Genomic DNA, 24692 nt, shown 5'->3' with positions numbered 1-24692 from the left:
TTCTGCACACATCGTACGCTGCCATTACCCATTCTGGCAGGTTTTTACTACTTTTACATTGGTTTCTATGGCTAATTATGAATCTCATTCTGAATATCTTAATCCACTAATTCTGCAAGATGTGGCTTTTGGACAGAACCCATGGACTTCACAGGGGCAAACAGGAACTTTGTCTAAGGCTCTGGAGAGGCACTGAATGCTGCTTTCTGCACTTCCCTGTTATATTTCATGACTCTCAAAACCACGTTGACAGAACTCCACCCCACCACAATTGAAGTGCAGTGTTTACATATAGCAAGAATATTGATGTCTTAATGTAGGGATCAGCTCAATCTCTTTTGCTCACCTGTCTCTAGCAGGGCACAAATGGCAAACAGTAGCCCACAAATATACCATAAAGAACAAATATTTTGGACCTATGATACAGTTTATATTTATTACTTTTACTGAAATCACAGAATCAAATGTTTTAAGATTACAACTGGTAAATTATACATATGTAATGGTTTACAAAACAAAATATTGGCCTTCAATGTGTCATAGTACAGTGTAGACCTTGTACAATTCTGTTCAAATGAATTTATATTTCGCATAACATTATGATGTAAACTGGCTGACATAGTAGTGCTCTAAAAATGTTAACTCTGTTCGATTAGACACATACTAGGATGAAAAAAATTTTGTGACACATCTTGGTTTTTCAAAGGGTACTGGTATTTCAGCTGAGTTATCTGTAATGCACAAAGTGACACTTTCCAGAATATGCTGACACCAACAGAGGATATAAAGTGGCACAATGACATAAACTAAGCAAAACCAAACACTGCATTTTCCTGTTAGTCTTCCCTACAATGCCTCTCATTTTACTTTATCTGTTAGGCAGATGACCTGACCATAAAAATTAAATGGATTTACTGCTACACAGGAGTATTACGCTGTCTCCAACTTATTTGAATTCATTATATTATTTCCTGTATCTGATGGGGTTTTAACAACGCATATAGACTTGACTGTCTATGAGTATGTTTCATATGATAAACTATCTGAAAATTTCACAGTTCATATGATAAATTGTATAAACCAGTTCCTATAAATTAAAAGACAAATTGTGCTGTCACTTAAAGTGGTATAAGGCTGAAGCAGCTCCTGCAAAGCCAAATGATGTAATGAAGTTACTCTGAATTTACATAGGTATAACTAAAATCACTGTAACTATTTCACCCTGTGAGTGGGAGTAATGGAGACCCAAATACTCATTTGTGTATATATGTACAAGTATGTGTTCATATATACACAAGTATACACATGCACACACGAAAAATATGCATTTGCATTTAGCAACAGTTAAATTATACATGTGTCCATGTACGTGTTTCAACATGGACTATGCAAGGCTGATGTACATGGAAATGACTTTAGTGTCCTTACAGTGACCGTGAGCCTCTGACAGATAACAGACAACTTCCACGGCAAATGACATTGTGAGTTTTGTTTTTGGCTTGCAGCTCTGCAGTGTGCAGAGCAGCAGGACAGTATCAAGATGTTTGGTACAGTGTGTCTGCAGAGAAGTTCTTACACCACTCACTGGGAAGACTAAGAATATGTTTGGGCATTCCAAATTTTGTACACTATCACTGAAAACTTGCACATGTAATAGAACCTTCTAAACCCCAAAGCTACATTTTGTAGTGCCAGCTGAGGTCCTGACAATTTCTCTTACATTAAGAGTCATTACCAGTACACATGATAAACCAGAAATATCTGCATTTGCAACGTTATTCGAAACAAGAATGTTGAACTAGCTTTACTATACAAACTAGTAGCAGTGTACCCACAGTAAAAAAACCCTCTTGAAAATGTTACCTATGACGAGTATGACTGCAATGATGCACTCTGGCCACTCTATAAAAACTAATCAGTTAATTAAAAAGAGGAACAAACCCCTACAAGCCAGCAACATTTTTTCTGAAAATTGCAGCCTATGCTCAGAGAATCTAATTTTGGCTCTTGAGAGAGGCTCCGTCTTCCTCAGTGACAAAGAATGCCACACCATTCATGAGTGTGAGGAGAAACACTCACCTGAACACCTTGCTGAAACCCCATAATTATTAATGCTTCATCCTTACAAATCCTGTATAAAGCCTGCCCTAAAGATTGTCAAAGTCAAGGCTTATAGCAATTTCCTGGCATTTTGGAGTGGGTCTTAAGTGAGCAAACATCACCCACGGGCCATCACAATTTCATCTAAAGCCTTGTGGCTGGCTCTGGGTCTTCAGGAGTGCCTGGATGGCAGCAAGCACTGAGCAGAGAGGCTGAGCTGGAATTTAACTTGTGTGAATGTGGGCCCTGATAAGCAAGATAACTCAACAGTTGGACATAGATTATTTGTGGTCTGTAGTACTGCCCTTATGCTGAAGTGTACAGAATTGTTAAATAAACTGACTGTAGAAAAGTTGTAGGTTTGTCTATATTGCATTTTTTTCCTTACACTGGGCCCAATACAAGTTCCCTTGAATTCAGCAGTAGTTGGACTGGATGAAAAGCAGAAGCAAACAGGTATTGTTATTTTCAAGGGAACACTGGGAACGCATGCTTTGCTGTCTTTTCTGTGTCTAACTTTGCCTGATGTGGTGCAAAGAGCTAAAATACAATGAAGTAAAATATTGCTAAGCCTTCCAAATTGGGCTTTTGACTTTTTATAGCCATATATACATATTTATATATGTATATAAATGGTGGAAAGAATGAAAAAGTAGCTTTTTTAATGTTTCGGTCTTCAGAAACCAAATCATACATTGTTTCAGCTATGTTTTAAAGAGGCATACAAGAGTTTCTCTGTAGTGATTTCACCTAAATACAAGAAGCTGCATGACAGAAGACTCATTTGCCACCCTGACAACTCAGAGAAACTTCATTTGCATAGAGAGGACTCCCATTTACTAGAAGCCTGAACTTGCTCCCATTGAAGCAAAGGGTAAGACTCCTACCAGCTTTGGTGGTAAATCACTGAGGCATGCACCATGAACTGCATGCACCTGTGCGAAGCGAGTCTGTTGTCTGAGTTCTTTAGGAGCTGGTATGGGTTTTTTTGGTCCAGAGACCTTTATGACTTGCTAGTTGAGAGATTTTAGAAGTAAAGCATAACAAGGAGCTTTGAGCATGAGGTGTCACAAAATTAAAAATCTACAACTTCTCTAAGAAAAAGATAGGAGCAGAAAAAGGATATACATCTATAAAATAACCAGTGCCATACATTATGTAAACTCACAAGGCGTACTTTCAACATAAATTTGAAGCATAAATTAAGAGAGCGAGAAAGAGAGAGACAGAGACGATAGCAAAACATTTTAAATATAGAATTTGCACAATTGGTATTTTTGTTAAATAAGAATAAATAAATTCATTACATCCGTTCACATACCAGTTGTAAAAACAATAAATTATTTTATTTTTTCAGTGCTGTGTTGCTTTTTTTTTTTTTACCATTGTGATTAATCCACAAGATTATTCCCTCTCCCCCTTGTGATAAAACTGTTTCCACAGGAGGGCAGCTAAATTTAATTTCTTGTACACAGTCAAACCAATGACGACAGGCTTTTTCCTAGTGAGACTGTCTTATTTGAGAAGCAGATGCTCTAAAAACCACTAACGCTTAGGGGTGCAACTCCACCTAATGGCACTGGAGATGTGTCCCAAAAAGTCATCAGTGAATTTAACACTGAGGATTGCTGATTTCTATCAAAAGAGCAATACTCCAGGTTTCTATCCCCTAGATGCGTTTTATGAATCCTGTTTGCCAACGATTGGTGGTAATGTAAACAATGACATAACAGTGTGAGAGACAAGGAATTTAGTTGAGAACAGAAGTTGAAATGATGCAGTCACATACCTTGCACCAACTTTTCATTCAGCAGCTACATGAAATAGCTACGACTGACAAAAGTAAGGTTTGCAATTGGAGTCTGATTACAAAAAGCAGCTAAAAAGCAAGTGTTAACTAGATCAGGCTGACCTAGTTTATCTTACACCTTCCTTTGCTCTCTCACCATATAAAGGCAACTGCTTTTTTCACATGTTAATTTGCTCCATTACTACGCTAGTGAAAAGGGAAAAATCACTATAGTGGTTTGTTCTCATATTTATTTACTTTTTATAAATAAACTTTTTCTATTAAAAAGACACTTTTGATCTAAGGAAGCTTTAAATTTATACCCGCGTATGTATTGCTCTTCTGGAGCCTGAATAGCATCCAAAAGCCTTACTCATCCTGCTGAATATATAATAAATTATTACTATGATGCAAACACAAATACTCGCACATTCTGTCTCTATTATGATAAAACACAGGAAAAACAAATGCCACTTAATACAGCAACTGTATGCTGAGACAATTGTTAAGTCTCCTTATTTTTCCTCTCATGAAGTGTTCTATGTTATGAACTTTTTTGAGAGGTTCTAGAACACCTGCAATACATATATAAGTATAAAAATTAAGACACTTCAAAGTGATCTTATGTTAATAGGCAGAGAAGGCATACGTTGTAACTTTCCAGAATTCTGCAAATATTCAGAGCCTTGATCTCAGTTCTTAGAGTGGGATCACAGATTAAGTGGGGAATTTTGCTCAAGATCCACAGTTTTGCATAGGACTACTCCTAATAAGAAGGCCACACCATTTTTGAAAGCTGAAGATGACTAGTAACATTCATTGGTAATTCATTTTGACAGAGGAGGAGGCCCTGCCCCTCTTACTGTTTATTTAGAACAGGGTACAAACCCAGGTACTTCTCCAGGTTTCACACTTGTAGATGTAGCAATTCTATGCTGTTTTGAAATCATCACATGCTTTCTAAGAGTACACACAAACATGCCACAGTTGCAAAAACATGTTTGTGTCAGCCGGGAGTGAGACCTGCCCTTCTTGCGACACATGCCAACAAGTTTTCTCTACTGATTTCATCATTGGGATTTTCAGAAGGGCCTGGGGTATTTCAGTGCTTGAGTACCACTGACTTACAGCTGTAAGGCTTGTCTGAAAATCCTCCTGCAGTCTCATACTCTCCTGTGTGGATGAACGAGGGAATAAAAGACAGCTGGGATTCTATTTTCATCAGTGTATTTTAACCATTTCTTTCGGTACCTGTTTTCCTAGGGCTTAATTCAAAGTTTGCTGATATGAAAGGAAGCAATTTTAACAGGGTTGCTATCAGGCCTCCACCTGTTACCTGCATAAGGTGAAATGCCCATCCTCGGTCACAGAACTTCTACCAGACAAAAACGGGATTCAGAAGTTGCTGCCAATGAAAACTATTAGCAGCTACTGCCTGTACTGTGGAAACAGTCTTATTGATATTGGGCAAGTCCTCCACATCCTGATGTGGTTTGACTTCCTAGTGACCCCTCTTCCTCCCAAATGTGGTAGATACACAAAACATGAATGCCTTCTATAGCTTTAAAAAAACCCCAAAACACACACAAAACAATCAAAAAAGACAAATAGTTACAAACTTTTGCTGGTAAGATGAAAACCAGAGTTAGGCATGATGGACAAAACAGTGATAAAATATTAACTGCTTGCTGTGTTTTTTGACCTTTATAGCCTCTTTAGAAGATGTAGGTACATTACACATTGTTAGATTCAAAGTGGAAGCTATAGAGAAAATAACAGAGAAAGCAGTTGTACACAGCCTCAGAATATCTGAGTTAGAAGACACTTGATTATCTTACCTGTAATTTTTGGTTCTCTAACTAGTTTCTACAAAATACAGTATGCCTTTGTTTTATGGAAGGAAGAAGCTAGCAGCTATTGTTCCATCGAAAACAAGGACCCCAAGCTGTGACACAGCTGGAAATTGTGGAAGGTTTGCAAGCAAAGTGTACACAAATTCCTCCTAGCAGCCAAATCCTCCTTCTGTGTGTGTCTGACATACACATGTTGAGGAGTTGCCGATGGTGCTGGTATTTGAGCAATGCACATGTGGGGATCCTTGGTCTGCAAGCTGCTGCAATGCTCCTGAGAAGTCTTGGTGGAAACACAGTATTTGTCATAGAATAATGATCTGCTGTCAGGAAATTCCTAGCATGAAAATGTATTTCCTTTTGTCAAAACCAAAAGGTATTACTTTTTAAAACCAGCAGCAAGCTCTTCATTTTCCAGTAAAACATCTGCGGCCCTTTCTGAAGAATGGACCAAGTCCACAAGGGCTGCAGATATACTTTGGTCGATCACTTTGCTTATGTAGTTTGTCTTTTGATTTTTTAATAGAACCAAGTGATATAAAGTGACATATCAAATGAAAGATATATACAAAACAGTATAAAATAAGCTACTGTGGTATCATGGATACACATGACGTTTTCTAAGGACATACTGTATTAGAGGTAGGTGAAAAAGGGGAGATGATTCTGTAACCTTCAAATATCCCAGGATCCTCCATTCACTAGTTTTTCTTCTTTTGCATTATTTAATTTTATATTTTTGCAGACACAGAGGGCTGATAACAACTTTAATGCTTAGTTTTTTGACATATTAAGATCACCCTACTATTATTTAAAGCAGTGCACATCTTCATTTGGTCCAAATAGGCAGATTCTGCCCATAATTTGAGACTGTATGTAAGTACATTGAAGCCTTTGCTTCTCTCTGTCTGGGGAGACCTAATACCAGTATGTCAACAATGGCTTATTCGACCTCTTTTAAAGAAGATCACAACCACAGGTTAACACTTTTTCAACAAGCACTGTTTAAATGCTGACGGTCTCTGAGAGAGAAGACATCCCTTAGCTAATTTTCCATGCCCATCTTTGCACTGGACAGTCCTGGTGTGCCATCCTGTGTCGCATGTTCGAGAACAAGAAAGCCACGGCCCCGTAACCCAGCGGGGTTGCATGAGCTGTGGAGTTACTTTGCTGCTGCTGCTGCTGCCACTGCTGGTGACAGAGTTAGTCATTTGCCCTTGCTTCTTTGGGACAAAGAAACTATAGCGGACATCCACTGGTTGAGTTGGATCAGTCGCAAGTATCTGCACAATAAGAACCTCTTTTGTGGCAGAGTGTCCCATTGCGTGCAAGAAATCATCTTTGTGACTCCAGCCGCTGTAGTTCATGACAGTCCCATTGATGTCAATGATTGTTTCTGAAGTGGAGATCATGTATTTTCCATTGACAAGGTACTCACCGTTTTTCTTTTTCAGGGCCAGGTAGGCAGTGAACCTGCTCTGGTCCTTAGTCTTGAACTGCCGAACTTTGATGTGGGTTGCCCCTTCTGGGATTTTCACTACATCTGTGTAGCCTTTGCTGAATGAAGGGAAAAAAACCCCAGAGTACTCAGTAGCTAGCATGAAATAAGCCTCAAGTCTTAGCAACGCCTAATGAAGTCACTGGCATGACACATCTTGCTCCGTTTTTGTTCAGGCCCTGAATCCATCTGGCTTAAGGCTCATCTAAGATTAATTTAACCAGGTTCCACTGTTTGTCTATTGTATTGTTCTTTATGTTCTTGAAGAAATTTCTACTGCACTTATTTCAGATTGCTTAATCTTTAGCTTTAGTAATTACTTTAACGTGAGTCACATACAAGAGGAATGAAAAATAACAGATAACTTATATTTTTCAGCAAAGGGTGGGAGATATGAAATATGATGCATGCTTTGCCTGCCAAGGAAAAGATAATGAGATATGCATTGGTTACAGCTGTTTCTTGCTGTCTTTGCTATAATGATGATTAAGGAAAGCATGAGCGGAGTAACAGCTGGGCAGAGGTACCTTGGGAACATTTAAAAATAATGTTAATCACCGAGAAAAAATTTGTTTACTTTGAAATTCACAAAGCTGAAGATTAATTGTCAAGTGTCTAATACGAGGTGCACCCAAATGTTTTAATTTGTACCATCACAGAGTTCTCTCTGTTGCTACTTATAAAGTATCTTAATTCAGATTTAGTAAAAGATATTTAAGTCTTCTACTGAAAGTGACAAGCATTCAAAACCTGCAAGTGTGCTGAAACTTATCACTATCTCAAGAATGTTATTTATTTTAACTTTACTGATATATAGAAAAAATCTAAAGACTATACATAGCTATAAGCTACCAGCTGGACTTTGGAGACATGTATTTTCATTTCTAAACCTTTGACAAAACCATTCTGCAAGTATCTCATATCTGAAAAGTTTAGTGCTGAAACTTGTAGAAAAAAAAAGAATGAGAAAATATACTAAAAATATATAAAAGTGAAGGGGTCTCCTTTGGGATTGTTTAAAGAACAGACTGCTAATTTTGAGAATTTTTGGCTGCACAAGTAGAGACTGCACAGACTACAGATTAAACGCTTGTGCTATTCCCCTGCTATTTCCAGCAGTTATGGGACAACAACTAAAACTCTATTGATTTAGCACCTCCATAAAGCTGAAGGAATATGGTGCGAAAAACAGGCTGTGGGGGACTCTGCTCTACAGCACTGCACAAATATTTTTACGTAACAGTTGCCAAAGTAACTCTGTTAAAACATGTTATTAAAGTTACAAAATCACTTGTTCAAAAACTAAAAGCAATGCTGGAGAATTCAAGTCTTCCTGCACAAAGAGCTGTAACACTCCATGTGCACAAAGAAGCACATGCAGCCTTAATTCTCCTCTTTCCCAATTTCTGACAATTTGGCTTTACAGCCTTTTAAAAAAAGTTCTTAAGAAGCAAGTTTTCCAGAAGATCATGTTTTGACTGCCTTAAAACAAAAAAGTACAAACAAATGTTGTTGCGGCAATTGTCTGCAATGGGATATACTAGTTTCCCCTTGTACATGTAATAGTTTCCCTGTACATTCAATGTACAGATTGCTACTGTTTGGCTTACAATGGACAGCAACACAGGAGCTGCTGTTTTTCAGTGGAGGAAAGATAATGTTACTACAGCCACTGCCCCTTCATATGTAAAAACAGTTTACAGACAATTTAGATTTCACCATTTTAATGAGGGGTTTATTTTAAAGTCAACTACTTGTATAAGGGAATTGTCTTAAACAATATGTCCAGTAAAAAATAAATCCTCGCCAATCCAAAAATTCAATCAAAATCAAGTTAGAACATACTTGTTACTGACAGGTTGACTATTACTTTCTAAATGGGGCAACTTTTTGAATGCATTGAGGTTGAATTAATATCTTACTCTCCAACCAGTCTCATTTCAGTTAAAGGCATGATTTGAGGAGTAAGATGGTAACTTCATAGGAATAATTGTAATAAAATCTCTCAATTTCCAAGTATATCTATGCTACAAATCTGCCCTCGCTGAAATTCATGGAGTCCCTTTAACATTTTTGCTGGAGCCTGGATTACAGCACAAGGTTCATTACTGAATCACAGGAACTATATCTCACACTGTCGTCTTCATTTAGACATCCCAGACATTTCAATATTTACAAATTGGAAAAGATTTGGTTTATATAATTTCTAATTTGGATGGAAAGTCATTCTTTTTGACAGAGGTGTTTTGGCATCCTTAGGTGAGTAATCATTGGTTTACCAGGAAGAACATTAGTTACGTTTATTTTTAGAATAAATTCACTCTCAAAGCCATTTTTGACTGCTATTAATCAGTATGTCAAAATGTATAGAAATAGAAGGTCATTCCAGGAGTCAGATTTCAACTTCTGGTAGCTTTCAATATGCTATGTAAGAATTTGGAAGATATAAAACAAAATCAAGTACGAACTTTTTAAAAGATGGTACACTAATGCAGTCAAAGATACTGAGTAGAAACTGTCAACTGAAAGCATAGATCACTACGGCAGTCCTTTGGGACCTTGGAATATATATAAATGATAATTAAAAAATCCTTGTTTTTCTAAGAATCTTAAGACTTGAAGAGGGAGGCAAATGAATTCAGACAGAAAGCAGACTTACTTGACATTGGTATCTCAGTACAAAGCTTCCTGCTGCTCTCAGTGTGGTCAGGGAAAACCACAGGGGCGGTTCCTTTTATTTTACTTGTATTAAGTTTTATTATAGTTAAAAGCTGAACTCTGACAGAAAAATGTCTTATGGATAACTGCTATAAATATTCTGACTTAAAAAAAAATCCATCTGGAGATCGATACTATGCCAATGGACATGAAGGGATATAGCAAATGCCATGCTTAAGCCTATGTTTACTTCTAACATCTCATCTAGTCATCTAAGCTCCACAAATATTCAGCAGTGTGAAAAGATATTTTTAGGGTACAATCCCTCTCAGCTATTAAGGAAGACTTTTACAGCTGTGCTCTAATGCTGTCTGCTTCTCTCCACCAACTACACAAGGAATCTGTGTCACTAAATCAGGTGGGATGTCCTCATTGTCATTTGAAGTTAGATGAGATGAAACACATTCTCAGCATGTAACTTGCTAACACAGCATCATCTGGGAAATGCAGTTTCAGAGATAGTCAGATTATTCTGACCCCAACAACTTTCTGATTCACTCCTCTCTTCCCTTTCCTCTCTCCTCTAGAAATCACAAGCCATCTGACACAGCAAGATTAGCAAGTAGCACAAGATGCTATGCCTTATTCTAGGCAGACTTCCTATTAATGGGGTGTTCACCTGTACCACTGGCACTTTGTGTCAGAAATGAACTGGGTACAGTGTTTTGCCAGTTGATTATTTGCTAGTTTAGGGTTAATGTTAAAAGGCCAGCTGTAAACATCTGGAAAGTGCAATAAAGCACAAGCAATGTACTTTTTTGCTCAGTCTTCATATGAAAGTAAATTGCATTTAGAGATGGAAAGAAAGCAAGCACATAGCAGAGTTACCATTTGCACAACAAGATACACTTACTAATACTCAAGATCAATACCTCTTTTTGGTAAAGGTTCCCATGACTTTTGTGCAGCTGGAATTGTCTCCTCCACACACCCCACATTTGTCATACTGGAGCTTTGAACCGATGATGCCATCACAACCAGTTCGGATGCATTTTCCCCGGACACAGACTGAATTACTGTACGGTCGACATTCAGTACCATCAGTTACCTAGGCAATCAAATGACCATTAGTTAAAACTACCAGGGAAAAGATGTGCTTTTGTGAATCTGACTGGCAAAACCCAGTTACTTATTTATGTCACCTACGCAGAACAGAGTGCCTACCCTGACAGACCAGACTGAGTTACTCTAATATTCCCAGCACAAAAGCAGATGAAATTCAGCAAAGGGCTGAAAGCAGTGACAGATAACTCCATCATAAGACACTAAAATGACCCTGGCTTTAATGATGATCTCACAACTTATTAATAGTATCAATAACAGTACTTGTTGATATCCTTCCACTTGAGCAATCTACATCTAAATGTTACCTTCATAACATTTAGAGGCAGAAAACTGCAAGTATAAGCGTGGGAGATGTTTCAGTTCAAACTGCATCTGATATAACAAACCGACTACAAGTCACATCCATACTAATTGTCTAATTATTCTGTATTAATTGGCTCCATAAGAATTACTCTGGACTCCCTTAACATAATTCAGGGTAAAACTTATTCTGTTACTCATAGTACTCTTTCTCCTCCAGAAAACCCCACAATGACAGACAACTCTCCAGGCAGAAACCCCTTTATCCACTACTGAAAACAAACTAGTACAGAGTGCACTAAGAGGCTCATATTTTTAATGAATCCATATACTGAGATGTGGAAAAACTTACCACGTTTTAGAGGCCAGTTCTGGTCCTAATGTTTAACCAGTGGATCAAACCATTAAATGTAATCACACAGTTAAATCTTTGAATCAAATGATTTACTTCTTTTTCCCTGTTGTAGGGAAAGATTTCTAAGATACAGGGCCCTTCCAAACTGGAGCGTGAAATCATGACTGGAGATGCCATTACCTTCTGTGAAAATACCACGTAATAGCCAGTTCCTTTGGCTCGGCAGGTGAGCTTGCAAACATCTCCAGGAAGTACTCCAGCATACTTGGGGACCCATTCAACAAATGTCTTGACACCCTTTGCATCGGACTGATAGCCATTCCTTGCTTCACACTGCTCTTGTCGAAAAGATTTAGCTGTAGAATTATTCACATCATTAGTGACTATTTCAGACCACGCTGCAAATATCATTATGCACATCTATTATTCCAATTTCTTTTTTACATAATTTTTAAGTTACATCACTTCACCTCTTTACTTAGAACTGGCCTTCAAATCCTTCAACTGTTTTAGCTTGGAAATCTTCCCATGACATAATAAGCATTAAAGGACTAAAGTCTGCATTACAGTTCATTTTCCAGGACTGAAATTTCTTTTCATTCAAGTGTCCTGTATGGCATCAGGGTGGGGATGGGGGAAGAATTACAGTATTGTGTTAATGATGAATGTCTTGCCTTGGTAAATACATTTTGGAGAAACCTTTGTTGTTTCCTTTCACAGTAGATGTTCAATATTTACTATCTATGAACACAGAGGCTGGAGCATGAAGGCACTTTGGCACGAAGGCACTTACCATTTGCTGGGCAGGGTGCGACGTTGCAGGAGCGGTAGATGGCCCTCTTGCCGGTGCAGTACCGGCCGTTGTTTCTAGGAGCTGGGTTATTGCAGTGACGATAAGCAAACTGCACTCCTCCACCACAGGTACGGGAGCACTGTCCCCAAGGACCCCAGGACCCCCAGTTACCATGGCTTGAAGCCTGAAATATATGGAACAGTGCGAGGTGAGGACATCATCCAACTGTAAATAAAGGTGCTACGTCTCAAAGACACTGCTAATGTTTTCCTCAATTGAAGGCAATTCCTTGGTCCTTTCAATCAGGAGTAACTGGTCTTAGGAGCCTTCTTTCTCCCAACAGAGTTAATTTCTGTTTTTTATCTGCACATTGCTGTCATCTCATTTGGTACTGCACATGCAAAGGCAATACTAGGCCTTGCTCTGCACAGCCGCCTTCAGCCTGTTTCATGGAAGACACCCATGCACCAGAAATAGCACCCACAGTCTCATGTCCTGGTCTCTTATTTTTTGCTATTCCTACCAATAAGGCCCCTTAAACCAGCTCCAGGGGATTTGGCTCCCAGAATATGTTCATAAGGCTAATCTATGGTTAATTAAATGCAAATATTGTGATGTGTAGGTATTGCTCTGAATTACTGGCAAGAGATGGAGTTGTCAGGTATAGCGTGCAACTCTGCTAAATTGGCTACCTAGAAGAAGTATTGCAACAGCATGTAGAAGTGTATAGTTCCATAAAAAAGGGCATTATAAGGACTGCAGCTTGATTTGAATGACTCTCATAGTTTGCAAATACCTTCACAAAGCTCTAAAAGTCCATATCTCTTCTGTGGGTATAACAGAAGGGGCAGTGCTACTGTCTACCCAGTAAATTTAGAAGTATCTGAACTGTGCAGCTGACAGGTCTCATGAGCCTGGGGACTCTTCAGATGTATAAAGTTGACAAAGGGGACTCTGTCACTGGAGGTACAAACCTTTCTGCTCCAGAAATTATATTCTGGATGAACTTCATCCACCTTTCTCTTCACTAGAGTTAGGGCCCTGGGGCATTTCAGATGAGGGCTGTAAATTAAATTCACAGATTTAATTTAGCTCACAGTCCATTGCCAAGAAGTCAGGAAGCTAAGAATAGGTCCTTGACAATCTTTCCGTATGTCCTGAGACCTGACTTACTGAAGGGGCAAATCCTCTACTCCGAAGGGATGTTCCCAGTTTTCCAGGAATGAAGGCTTTCATACTTCAGAAGAAAACATGCTTCCTGAAACTCACCAGTATTTTTCCTATATCCCTCACCAATAACACTCCAATTACATCTTAAAAATAAGGCAGCTTTCAGTCTGACTTCCATAAAGTCCCTTTCACTCCCACAAAAATCAGCGCCTTTGAGGGTCATGCCTTCTAAAATTCCCTAGGGTCACAGCTGGTAACTTACTGAGTAGTATTTCTTCTTGGTTTTGTCAACACATTTTCCCTGGAGGCAGATCCTCCCTTTCCCACATGGTGTTCCCTCCACAGCAGGCAGCTTCTTAGTCAGACAAACCATCTGACCTTGGCGCACAACTGCACACCAGAGGCGAGAGCACACATCCATACCGGGACACACTGTGTATTCAGGTCCAAACGCCAGTTTGCACTGACGAATGGCATCGTAGGTTTGTCCCGGAAGCTCCTCAGGGCCCAGGATCTGCTTTCTCGGTTGGTCCAGCAAACAGTTACCTAAAAGAGCAAACCAACCTATTACTACTCATTTCCTAGTTTTCTGTGCAGTGCTGCAAATCTGTCGTTCAAGTTAGGCAGACCGATAATGACAGCGAACCTCAAAGGATGCTGATGTGAATGGAAAGGCTGCCTGAGGCATCATTGGGTTTTGGACAAGGTCATACTATCGCAACTGTGTTCTCACCCCACAGCGCACCAGGCGTTGAGCTGCCTGTTTCCAGTCTGAGGGTGTAAATGGTTTCCTTTATTTGAATTGACTCTGAACACATTCCACTCTATTTATCAGTTTGTGATTTAAGGAATGACCAAGACTCACTCAGCAAAGTAAGCAAAGTTGTCACTTGAATTTTGAGACAGAATGTCGGAAATGGTAAAGCTTCTAAAGGGGTGCCAGAAAAATCACAATAACCAGACATGTAGCCAATGAGGCACTTGGAAAAAAAAAAAAAGAAAAAAAACCCCAACAGATCAAGGGAAAAATATAAGCTGTACATCAAACTTAATGTTGGTGGTAAATCTGGACTGGGCTTTCCTTGTAAGGAATGACACTTGGCCGCTTCTGGAATTAGTTTGAAGAGGGCTATCCATTTTATGAAAAGTACATAAGTCACAGAAAGAAAAGAAAAAAGTAGCATAAACATAAATAATTGTATATGTGTTTTGAGATATATTGCAGAGGTCAAGATTTGTCTGGCACACAAAAAATGAGAATTCACATTTAGGTCCTAGAGGATCTGCTGATGGGTTTTTATTTTTAACTATTGAAAACCTCTCTTGTTGACATGCAGAACTATTTATTCAGTGTAACCTCTTTTACACTTCATGAAAGGGATATGTGGTCTGGGCAAGCCTCACTTATCCTTGGCCAAAATAGCTTACCACAATTTACCTCACTTTGGAACCTACACCAGTATTCTTCAGCTGGATCACAGGTGAAAAAAGGCTATCTATAAAGAGCTCACTGTTTACACAAAATGAAATAGAATTTCAAGCTATGGCAGTAAATTTAAACAAACCAAATACCCCATCTCTCAATGGCTTGGGTTTTCCCTCCAGAACACACACTTACTGCAACTGTTCTTTTTTTTCTCTAAAGACTAAGGTCAATTAGCCAAAACAGCCAAAAATTCTTTCTGCATCATCACTTACTACCAAAAAATTCTCTGTCTCATTAAACCTGTTCTATTTGTCCTTTGCTGACCCTGATTTACCCTAGCCTTATCTTTAATCTGGATTATGCTGACTTTTTTAATGCAGACAAGGTGTGCCAATGCTAACTGAGGAGCTGAGTGCCATGAGATAAAGATAATTAAAAGCACCCTAGCGTTCGAAGCCTGTTGTAGTGTAAAATATTAGAGACATGGTGAGGAGTGAGGAAGCACAGATTGTTTTTCCTGGAGTTTCTGAAAAGGACATAATTGGCAAAAGTTGCTGTCAAAAATACCCTTTGTAAAAGGAAACAACAGTGGAAGCCCTACTTCATATACCTTGTGATGAGGGAGGAAGCTAGTACAGTGTTAGGGCAGTGATGGGAAGGCACTAGCATGTCAACAGTCACTAGTATGCACTACTGTTGTATATATACTGCAGTTTATCAAACTCCCAAGTAGAACTGTTATTCAGTATTTTAAAACATGGTAATAACACTTAATTTCACCATGACATACACTGCTGCCCATCACTGAGATCTACCATGACTGACATGACTGGAAATATAAATTTAGAGAAAAAAGAAAAAAAAAAGTCATATCCTTGCATATACTTGATCTGTCAATCATTTTAGTTAACACCCATTTGAATACCTTTCACATGTGAATAACAAACAGGTTTCACAAGCTTACGTAGAAAATATAGCATTTTTTCCTCTTGAGAACACAGGGGAATGAGATCCAAACTTCTCCTTAACCAATACTGCTCTGAGGAAACACATAAAATTTCTATAAAGCCAGGTGTTCCAGCAGATCTCACATGACATATTCAAAACTGAAGATAGCAAAGGCCCCTAAGGATTCCCCACAGGAAAAAAAAAAAAAGTCTTTACATTTATAGATAGTAGCAGTGTCTATGTTTAGACAGGTTGCAATGAAGTGCAGTGCAATGAAGTTTTTAGCACCAGCTGCTCCAATCTCCTACTTGCGATAGTCAGAAAAGACAGAGTTAAGAAGTTGGAGAATGGTTTGCCCTGGGCCCCCTGGCTGAGAGGGCCAAGAGGGCTTCAATTCACTACATTACATTGCAACATACAGAGCACTTACATACTGCTATTCTCATTTTTTGTCCTGAGTACCAAAGAACATCTGTGTGTCCTGGAACAGAGCAACATTGTTGGCTGGTGACAGTGTTAATTAAGCCATCTCATTATCTCTCCTCAATGCTATGTGTAATCTATCTTGGAAGAAAAAAAGGCAGAATAAGATCTGTGCAGGAAGCAGATAACCAGGATATAAATTAATTAAAATAGAAATAGTCCTTCTTTCAGGTCGCACAGAGCACCGAGCACTCTGACTAAACACAATAAATCGCAAGCAGTCATACCACAGCCTAGTGGTTGGCATGACAATAAAGGCAATTAGTACCTTAGGAGAGGGTTGGCTAAAAGCAGATGGAAATAAATGTCACTGTCTTCTGGACACTAACTGAGCCTTTTCTTCCTAAATGTCAAACTGCTGTCTGGGGTCATCTCATGGGTGTAAAACGAATGGTGATATCCTGACAATATATGCTTACAATTCTTAGCATGGGCCTCAGGAGACAGGGAATCAGCACCTTGATCCTCCCCAGACCTCCTGGTTGACCTTGGACAAGACATTTATATGGGGATTTATTTAGCTGACTTTAACTGTATGTAATGCTGGTATCTGCAATTCAGTCAGCTGTCAGATGTTTCACTACTCAGGCAAATGAGTTTATGGTTTAATTCAGCCCCACTAATGCGACCGATGAGATCAGTCAAACCACTGATGCCATTGATTAGACCCCTCTGCGCTATGATGGGAACTTAAATACCCAGTTTAGGAGTAACTACCTACATAGTAAATACCCACATTTTATAAGATGAGTCTGCTCCCCAACATCACTTTCCAAATTTAGAAAATAGGAACATTAGTACCTGACAAAGTTATGTTAAGGAATTAGAGAGTCAAGACTGGGATGTTTTCTATTACAGCAGCATGGGGTGAATATCTAAATGTATATGGGAAAGGTACTTAGAGCTTTGATAAGACATTGACTGTTCTTTTGTAATGGAATACTGCTCACAGATCCAAACTTCTGGACTTCATTCACATTTCATTATGCTTACCCATAAGGAGCAGCAGATGAAGCACTTTATTTATTTCCTCACACCAATGCTGCCATGCCCTGTTTGTCACAAAGCAGAATTCATATGCTTATGCCCATTCAGACCAAAAGCCCAGTGCAAACTGCTTACACTGCCTATCAGAGAATGGGAGAGTGTCCTCTTGTTCAGTGTTTCCCACATAACCTTCCCGTGACTATGCAAAGCCTGGTCACAAACAGCCTAAAAGAAAGCCTGATATCTGAATAACTGTATTCTTTCATTGCAACTGCTATTTTGTGCCTTTCTTATCTACGTTATGCCTGCAGCACTGCTCAAAATTACACCTGAATGGTTAAGGTTTTTTTTCCTCTGCCTAGCAGCACCTGAGAGAGAGAGGATTTTCTTCTTTCTATGGGAAGATTGCAGGAGAGTTCCTTCCTGAAAACAAAAAGGGAGGGAAAACACCACAACTGCATGACAGTACATCTGCCCCAGCTAAGGAAAAAAATGAGCAACCCAAAAAGCAGACACATGCTTATTCTGAAGGAAACACAGAAATATGGCATGTTTGCACTGCTTTATCATCAGCCCAAAGCAGTCTGACAAGCAGCATCATGCCCTACTAGGATCCTGTGGTTTCTAGTACACTCAGAGTACATTACAAATGGGAATTATGGAGCTATGGATTCATTCACTGGCTGGAAGAAGAAAATAAAACCAGAAGTTCCCTTCCCAAAATAACACATGTCCTTTCAGCACAGTAATTTGAAGAAACTGCAGTTTAAATCATTCACTTCCATTTTTACTTCATAGATAGTGTTTGTGTTAAGAGAAATCTTTGATTAAAAATAAATAACTGAAAAATTATAAACTTCAACACAAAAAGAAGACTGTTACTTAGAAAAGGTCTATGAAGGCCTAATCTATCAGGAAAAGAGATTCCCTAAACATTGTATATTTGAAATCATACGAACAGCACCAGTAAAAAATTAATTCCCAGAGGACTATGGACCTCTATGATGAGAGGTTCAAATTTTCTATGAATTATTTCATCATATCAATAATTCCTTGAGACTACATGCCTGAGTGATAGCTACTCATGAGTACCAGAAAGAACAATGTACCCTAACCCATGCATTAACAGATTGACAGAACCTAAGCCCTTTACATGCAGCAAAAAATACATGACTTTGTGAAAAGTGTCAGCAGTTGAGGATTGCCAGACTTCTTGTATAGGAAGTCAGCACTCACGATGAACAAGGAGACCATAATGCAGCTCTGAGTGATGCGAAGCTCCTACCCACTTTTACTGAAAAAAACCTGGCAGAGTTATATTCTTAGACCTGTAGGACTGAACGTCACAGCCCCCCATCACTTCCACATTGAGACTGGGTCCAGCTCATGGATAAGGGTCCAAATTTCAAGCATCCCCCCATGTACAATCAAGCCAAAGGTGAGGTGGGTGGGAGAAATTATCTTTTTGCTTTCTTTATTGTTGGAGGAAGTAGCTAGCTGGATGCATAGTAAAGAGTAGAAGTCGGGTTACAAAAAAGGGAGAAAATGAGAATGACCTTTCTACTTGCCTGCAGCAGGAGAGGAACAGAAGAAGAAACATAGTTCAGAGTTCCTTGCACTCTCTAAGAGGTCACTCATGGATGGCGAGGGAGGTCCCTTTTTTTTACCCCAGTGAACTGTACTGTACCTAAGTAACTAAACTCAAAAAGGAAAGTTCTCTTCATATGTGGAAACTAACTTGGTAATATTAAGTCAATGCCAGAGCAATATGGACCATAAAACACGACAGTACAGATTAATGGATCTAATAAAGTTGAGAGAAAAAATGAAGTCATTCTCCAATAGAGGAAAACAGGAGAAAATACTTCAGAGCGCACTGAAATTAGGCAACAAAACATTTAAAAGCAAAAAACCCTTTACATTCAGCAGACATACCATACTTTTTATCCATAAGCATTTCGGTTACCATAACAACTTGATCCATTCACTCAATTATGTCATTTTTATCTCAGCATTTTGGAATTTGAATGGTTTGTTTAAGAACCGCAGTTGCTTTGGGAGCATAATGAAGACTTTAAAATTCATTAAAGAGTGAAGACTATGTTTTTTTTATTATTACTTTTGGAAAATGCAAGATTTGCACTTATTCTCCAAAGGGTAAATAACATATTTAACAAATATTAATTACATGACTTGGAAGATAAGCTCCTGGGGCAGAAGTAATCTTTTATTATATACAGCACAGAGGAGTCTTAATTCTTGCTTACAGCCCCTCTACATAAACACAATAAATACAATGGCATTAGAAATGTAATAAATATAATGGCATTATAAACATAATAAATGTCATTAATAGTAACAAGAACACATATACTCTGCTTACATCTGTAGTCTAACATTAAGTAGACCATATCATCCATTTTAATTTCTGTGAGGAAAAAGCCATTTCCTTGTGTCCTCTGTTTAAAGTACTCTCTGAGCTCATATCTGTGACATTTGGGAAGACAAGACTAATTTCATGCTTTTAAAAAAACCTCTCCGTGTTCCAAACCAAATTAATGCCAACACACTCTCCATCAGCTCTTTCTTTTCTCTTGCATCTGACCCATGCAAAGGGAGGGTGAGACTCTGCCAGCTTTTTAGACCTTTGCCTTTTTTTGCAAGGACTTCCAAGATAGTCCTGAAGATAAGCAATGAATGAACAAACTGGTATGAAATGTTCTTATTAAAAAAACCAGATCACTGTAAAAACTAACACGTAGCTGACACAAGGTGTGATAATACATACCATGACCATCATCGAAAAATTCTGTTATAGTTGCTGAAGTGCATTTGGACCAGGGTTTTGAAGCATCGATGCTAGTCAGAATGGAGGACATCAGGCGCTTATCTTCCATGGAGCCAAAGTTCTCCTCACAAAATTTGGAGTCATCATGGGAAAGCCCAAGCAAGTGCCCTATAGAAATGAAACAAATAAATAAAATTATATGACTATCCACCACAGAGTTTACCAGCTGGAGCTCACAGTCAAGATAAATGAATTGTATAATTCACTCTTAAATTTTGAACAGTAGCCCAAAGCAGGCCACTTGAAACATGGTATCTCGGCTTGCAGGCAAAAAAGCTGTGACAGTTTACACCATTACATATAGGAAGGAAGTAATGCCATCAGCTGACATGTCATTGAAATGTGCTAACTGAAACCTGATGAAGTTTAAAGTGAACTGTACTCATTTGTGTTAGTCAACAATTTAGTTCTTACTGTTTTTCCAAATCATCTTCAGCAAGAAAGACTAATACTTTAAAGATGTTCTGCAACTGTCTAGAAAGGTGCTACAATGTCTTTCTAAATGGACAAAAATGCTAGTATTTATGGAGCAACTAAACAAACTGTATGTAAATTCTTAAGGTGCACTCCTCACTGAAGTGCAAGTACCCTCTACAATACATCAAACAATCTGAATAATGTTTTCAAATATTTCTCTTCCACGTAAAGAGTCTTGTTTTGTGGGAGGATGCTTTTTAGTATTGTTTTGGTTAGGATTTTAGTTTTCCTGGGTTTTATTTTTAAATGTATATGGTATTGGATATTTATACTCCAGAACACAAAATAATGTGCACACAAAGCAGCACATGATGGAACTTGTAAAAATCCTTAATGACCAGGGGAGTTCAGTCCGGTGCTAGATGAGTTCTTTTAAATGCAACAGCAACTTTTTCTGTAGATCAGTGATCCCCATCTTCTCTAGTCTCTGGGCAACAATAATAGATTGCAGGCAACACACTTTGTTCCCTCTGTAAACATCAGGTTTAACTTTAATTTCCATGCCCACGCTCGATTATTTTACAGCCAACTTACTATGCAAGAGGTAGAAGACTGAATGGGAACCAAACCTGCAGGGAGCTCAAGCCTGAACTTAACACTCACTGTCTTCATCCTAGGCCAGAACATGATTAATCAGACATCCAGGGCTAGACCAAGAGTGTTTTAATGATAAGGACAAAGACCACCCATCAAAGCCACTGCAGAGAAATAAACCTGATGCCTTCTAATAGCAGCTGAAGAGACACATTGTATTATTCTGCAATAACTAAAAGCCTTCTATGTACTATCGGCTTCACGTTTTGGTATAACTGCTGTAGACTAGCAGTAAGGTGTGTAAAGTGACACAAGTAGGGACACTGATGGCAGGATATCATAGTCTGATATCCATAGTAATAGGCATAACAACAGCAATAACAATAATAATACCTACAATACAGGCTGGGAAAGAAGAAAATCAGCAGCTTTTACCTATTTGCTTTATATAAACTTGCTGGTACGTTGTTTTCATCGCAGCGCTCACTGCCGAGCTGCATCTGAGATTAGAAAAGTAGCTATCTGACCAGAAGTCTGTGTTAAGGCTGCAGGAGATCAGAAATCAGGATTTCTGTCCCGTGAGAGAAGCCAAGGTATCACCTGGCAGCCTTACTCACATGCTGGGTTCCTGACGTAAGGATGGAGCTACAGTAAAAGTGACAAGGGGACCTTGATCTGTCACTTCCAGTTGTACCAGTGATGACTGACAACAGCCAGTCTGTCCTCTGCAGATACTGAATCTCCACGGGAGGGGAGGTGGGAAGAGGGCACTTCTCTTTTTTCCTCTCTTTACATTTACCAACATCATTCAAATACAGCTACTATTTGAATAAAAGGCCCTGTATAAGGCCTTATATTTATAAGTATTATAAATGCTAGTAAGAATTTATTCAAGGAAGCTGATTTCACAGCGATGGGAGTTAATACTCCTTTCCCTCTTACTACTGTTGCTAATTGCTATTGGAATGCTATATCAAAAGTACATTGATGCAAAAACATAATGAATCAAACTTTCTTATTGAAGTCATGTCTAAATTACTGGTGTGTTTTACATTCATGATTCGGGCTTATTTTTTTCTGATAGGTAAAACCACTTTCCTTTGGCAATACTTATTATATATGGGCCAGTAATGTTATTCCTACTCTGCACTGAGACACGGCTGAGTATCAGTAGGTACATGTCAAGTTTCAATCTGATATAGCACTGCATAAATACTTGCTCTGAAGAGATGACAACACCTTTGTTTTATTTAAGCCAAATGCTGGTGTTGAGCAAAATAATTCACTAGTAAGATTATTATTTCAAACAGACACATTTCTCTGACGGAGTAACCAAATAATCAGTGCATCACTTCTAACCTATAGAGCAAATTCTGTGGAAGTGTCACAGGCTAAGCGTTTAATAAATCAGCAGCTACTGTGCCAATGAGGACTACCTCTGACTTTGCCAAAGTCCTAGACACCGATGATGAGTGTCTTCAGGAAAAGCAAAGATGATGTTATTTTTGGCTGCCGCTCTATACAGTGTTATTGCTAAGCTTGTATTCATGCTAAGCACTGAATGGCACCAGGTCACACCTCGTGTCTGACAACTATGAGCAGAGCTGACAGGTTAATGAACCTCAACACACGCCTAGTAGCAATATAACTAGAGTCATTTTCTGCTGACATTAAATAACTCATTGTAGCATGTTTCACCAGCGTTCTGCTAACTTAAGCAAACATTTACTAGAGAGGGCTTAAGGCCTTTCCTCTAGCTTCTGTTGATGGACCCCTCAATATGCGGTTCAGCTCCCCATTTAAATCAGGACTGCACACACTCTGCTTTGCGGAGCTGTTCAGGAGTTTCAGCCAGTTTCTTCTATTTTACTTGTATCTGTGCACTTGAATATGCATATACTACCAATCAATCAAACAGAAATATTTGCAAAAAATTAGCCCAGCAAACAAGAAAACACCATGCTGGTTAGGCCTAAGCCTCACTATAGCAATCTTTCTGAGACAACTTGTACGCTTAAGGGTTGCAGGAAGAATGCTTTTGTATTCAATGTCCCAAGAGTGCTCATAGTTGCAACACTGCAAGAAATTACTTCACTGCAGCATGCTTGTGCAATAAGGTAATGAGGTTCTGTCAGTGAAAAAGTAGTTTCATTTCTAAGTCATTGGACTTGGTACTAAACAGCTCTGGGTAAATAATAAAAGCTGGAGAATTGGTCAAAAAGTTTGGTTGAATAACATCACATGGCACATAATGCATGTTCAGTGCAGGGTATGAATAATCATTGGAAGCAAACCAGCAATTTGAGAACTTAATTTTTCAGACTGGTCAACGTTTTATAGCACCATTCAGAACTACCCAAAACTCTTGTCATATGAAGGATTCAGTCCTGTAGTTCTGAATTCAGGTTTCTTAACCTTAACACCCTCTGATACCGCTCTGCAACACTTCACCCATTTAGGACGCAACTTTGCTCTCTATACAATCCCTTTCTTGCATAACCATACTTCACCTTTCGCAACTTTTTCATCTTACTTGACAGACATCCCATGTGAGCACGTAATAAAAGACTTAATAGTGTAGATACGTACAGGTCCCGTTAACTCTGATGCTTCTGAATGTGCAGCTTGGACACTTCTGAGTTTCTCTGTTACCTATGACATTTTTTTAACACAGGTTTTGTGTGTCTAAGTTCCAACTTGCACCAACTTCATCGACCCTGGATTTGGCAAGACCTCTCTGCGTTTCCTACGTGTGTTTTTCAGCCCTGGCTCCTCCTGCAGTGCAATCTGTAAGCAACCTGAGCTTAGACTACCTACTGTCAGAGCAATGTGGTCGCACCACATCAAACTATGGAAATCCTACAGCCAAGCAATGTGAATGCCCCTGGAGCAGTCCAGGGAGTATATTGTGCTTTAGCTTGCTCCTGGCTTCCCTGCCTAAAGATGGTGTAGTTTCCTTCCCTCTCTACTCTGACAGACACGCTGACTCTGCAGAGAATGTAGCCGCTGAACTGTGGACTGAAATTGTTCTTCTTCCTTTCTTTTTCCTCCTTCATATAGACCAAAAAAAACCCCCAATCCTTCAGATATGAGAAAGCTTGCAGACAAATTTCAAGCTCTTCACTTTGAGCACGCTGACTGAAAAGTTTTTCCATAAGATGATTGCAAATTACTCTCCCTCTCAGAAATGGCTGGACAGTCTCTGGAGAATTTCAGAGTAAATAAATGAAATGTTTCTCAGACAACTATTCAGCACAGAACATTTCATCCCAAATGCTTTGGAAAAAGCACAGGAAACTGAAACAGGGTCATCTTCTGGAAAGTGTCAAGCTACTGGCTTCACCTTTAATT

General features: G+C 38.9%; 1 protein-coding gene across 1 annotated transcript in view; it reads right to left on the bottom strand.

Moving 5' to 3' along the window:
- Window positions 1-573: 573 nt before the first annotated feature.
- ADAMTS5 (ADAM metallopeptidase with thrombospondin type 1 motif 5) overlaps window positions 574-24692 on the bottom strand; it is a 47743-nt gene continuing 23624 nt past the window's right edge. The window contains exons 3-8 of the mRNA XM_075033878.1: window positions 20271-20438; window positions 13901-14184; window positions 12469-12652; window positions 11856-12031; window positions 10828-11003; window positions 574-7296 (exon numbers count right to left, since the gene is read on the bottom strand). Of these exons, the coding sequence (XP_074889979.1) occupies window positions 6720-7296; window positions 10828-11003; window positions 11856-12031; window positions 12469-12652; window positions 13901-14184; window positions 20271-20438 (1565 nt within the window). The 3' untranslated portion in view covers window positions 574-6719. The remainder of the gene's footprint in view (window positions 7297-10827; window positions 11004-11855; window positions 12032-12468; window positions 12653-13900; window positions 14185-20270; window positions 20439-24692) is intronic.

Source organism: Buteo buteo, chromosome 8 (assembly GCF_964188355.1).
Source record: "Buteo buteo chromosome 8, bButBut1.hap1.1, whole genome shotgun sequence".
Classification (NCBI taxonomy): domain Eukaryota; kingdom Metazoa; phylum Chordata; class Aves; order Accipitriformes; family Accipitridae; genus Buteo; species Buteo buteo.
Note: the sequence above shows the minus strand (reverse complement) of the source record. Positions and strands in the feature narration are given on the sequence as shown.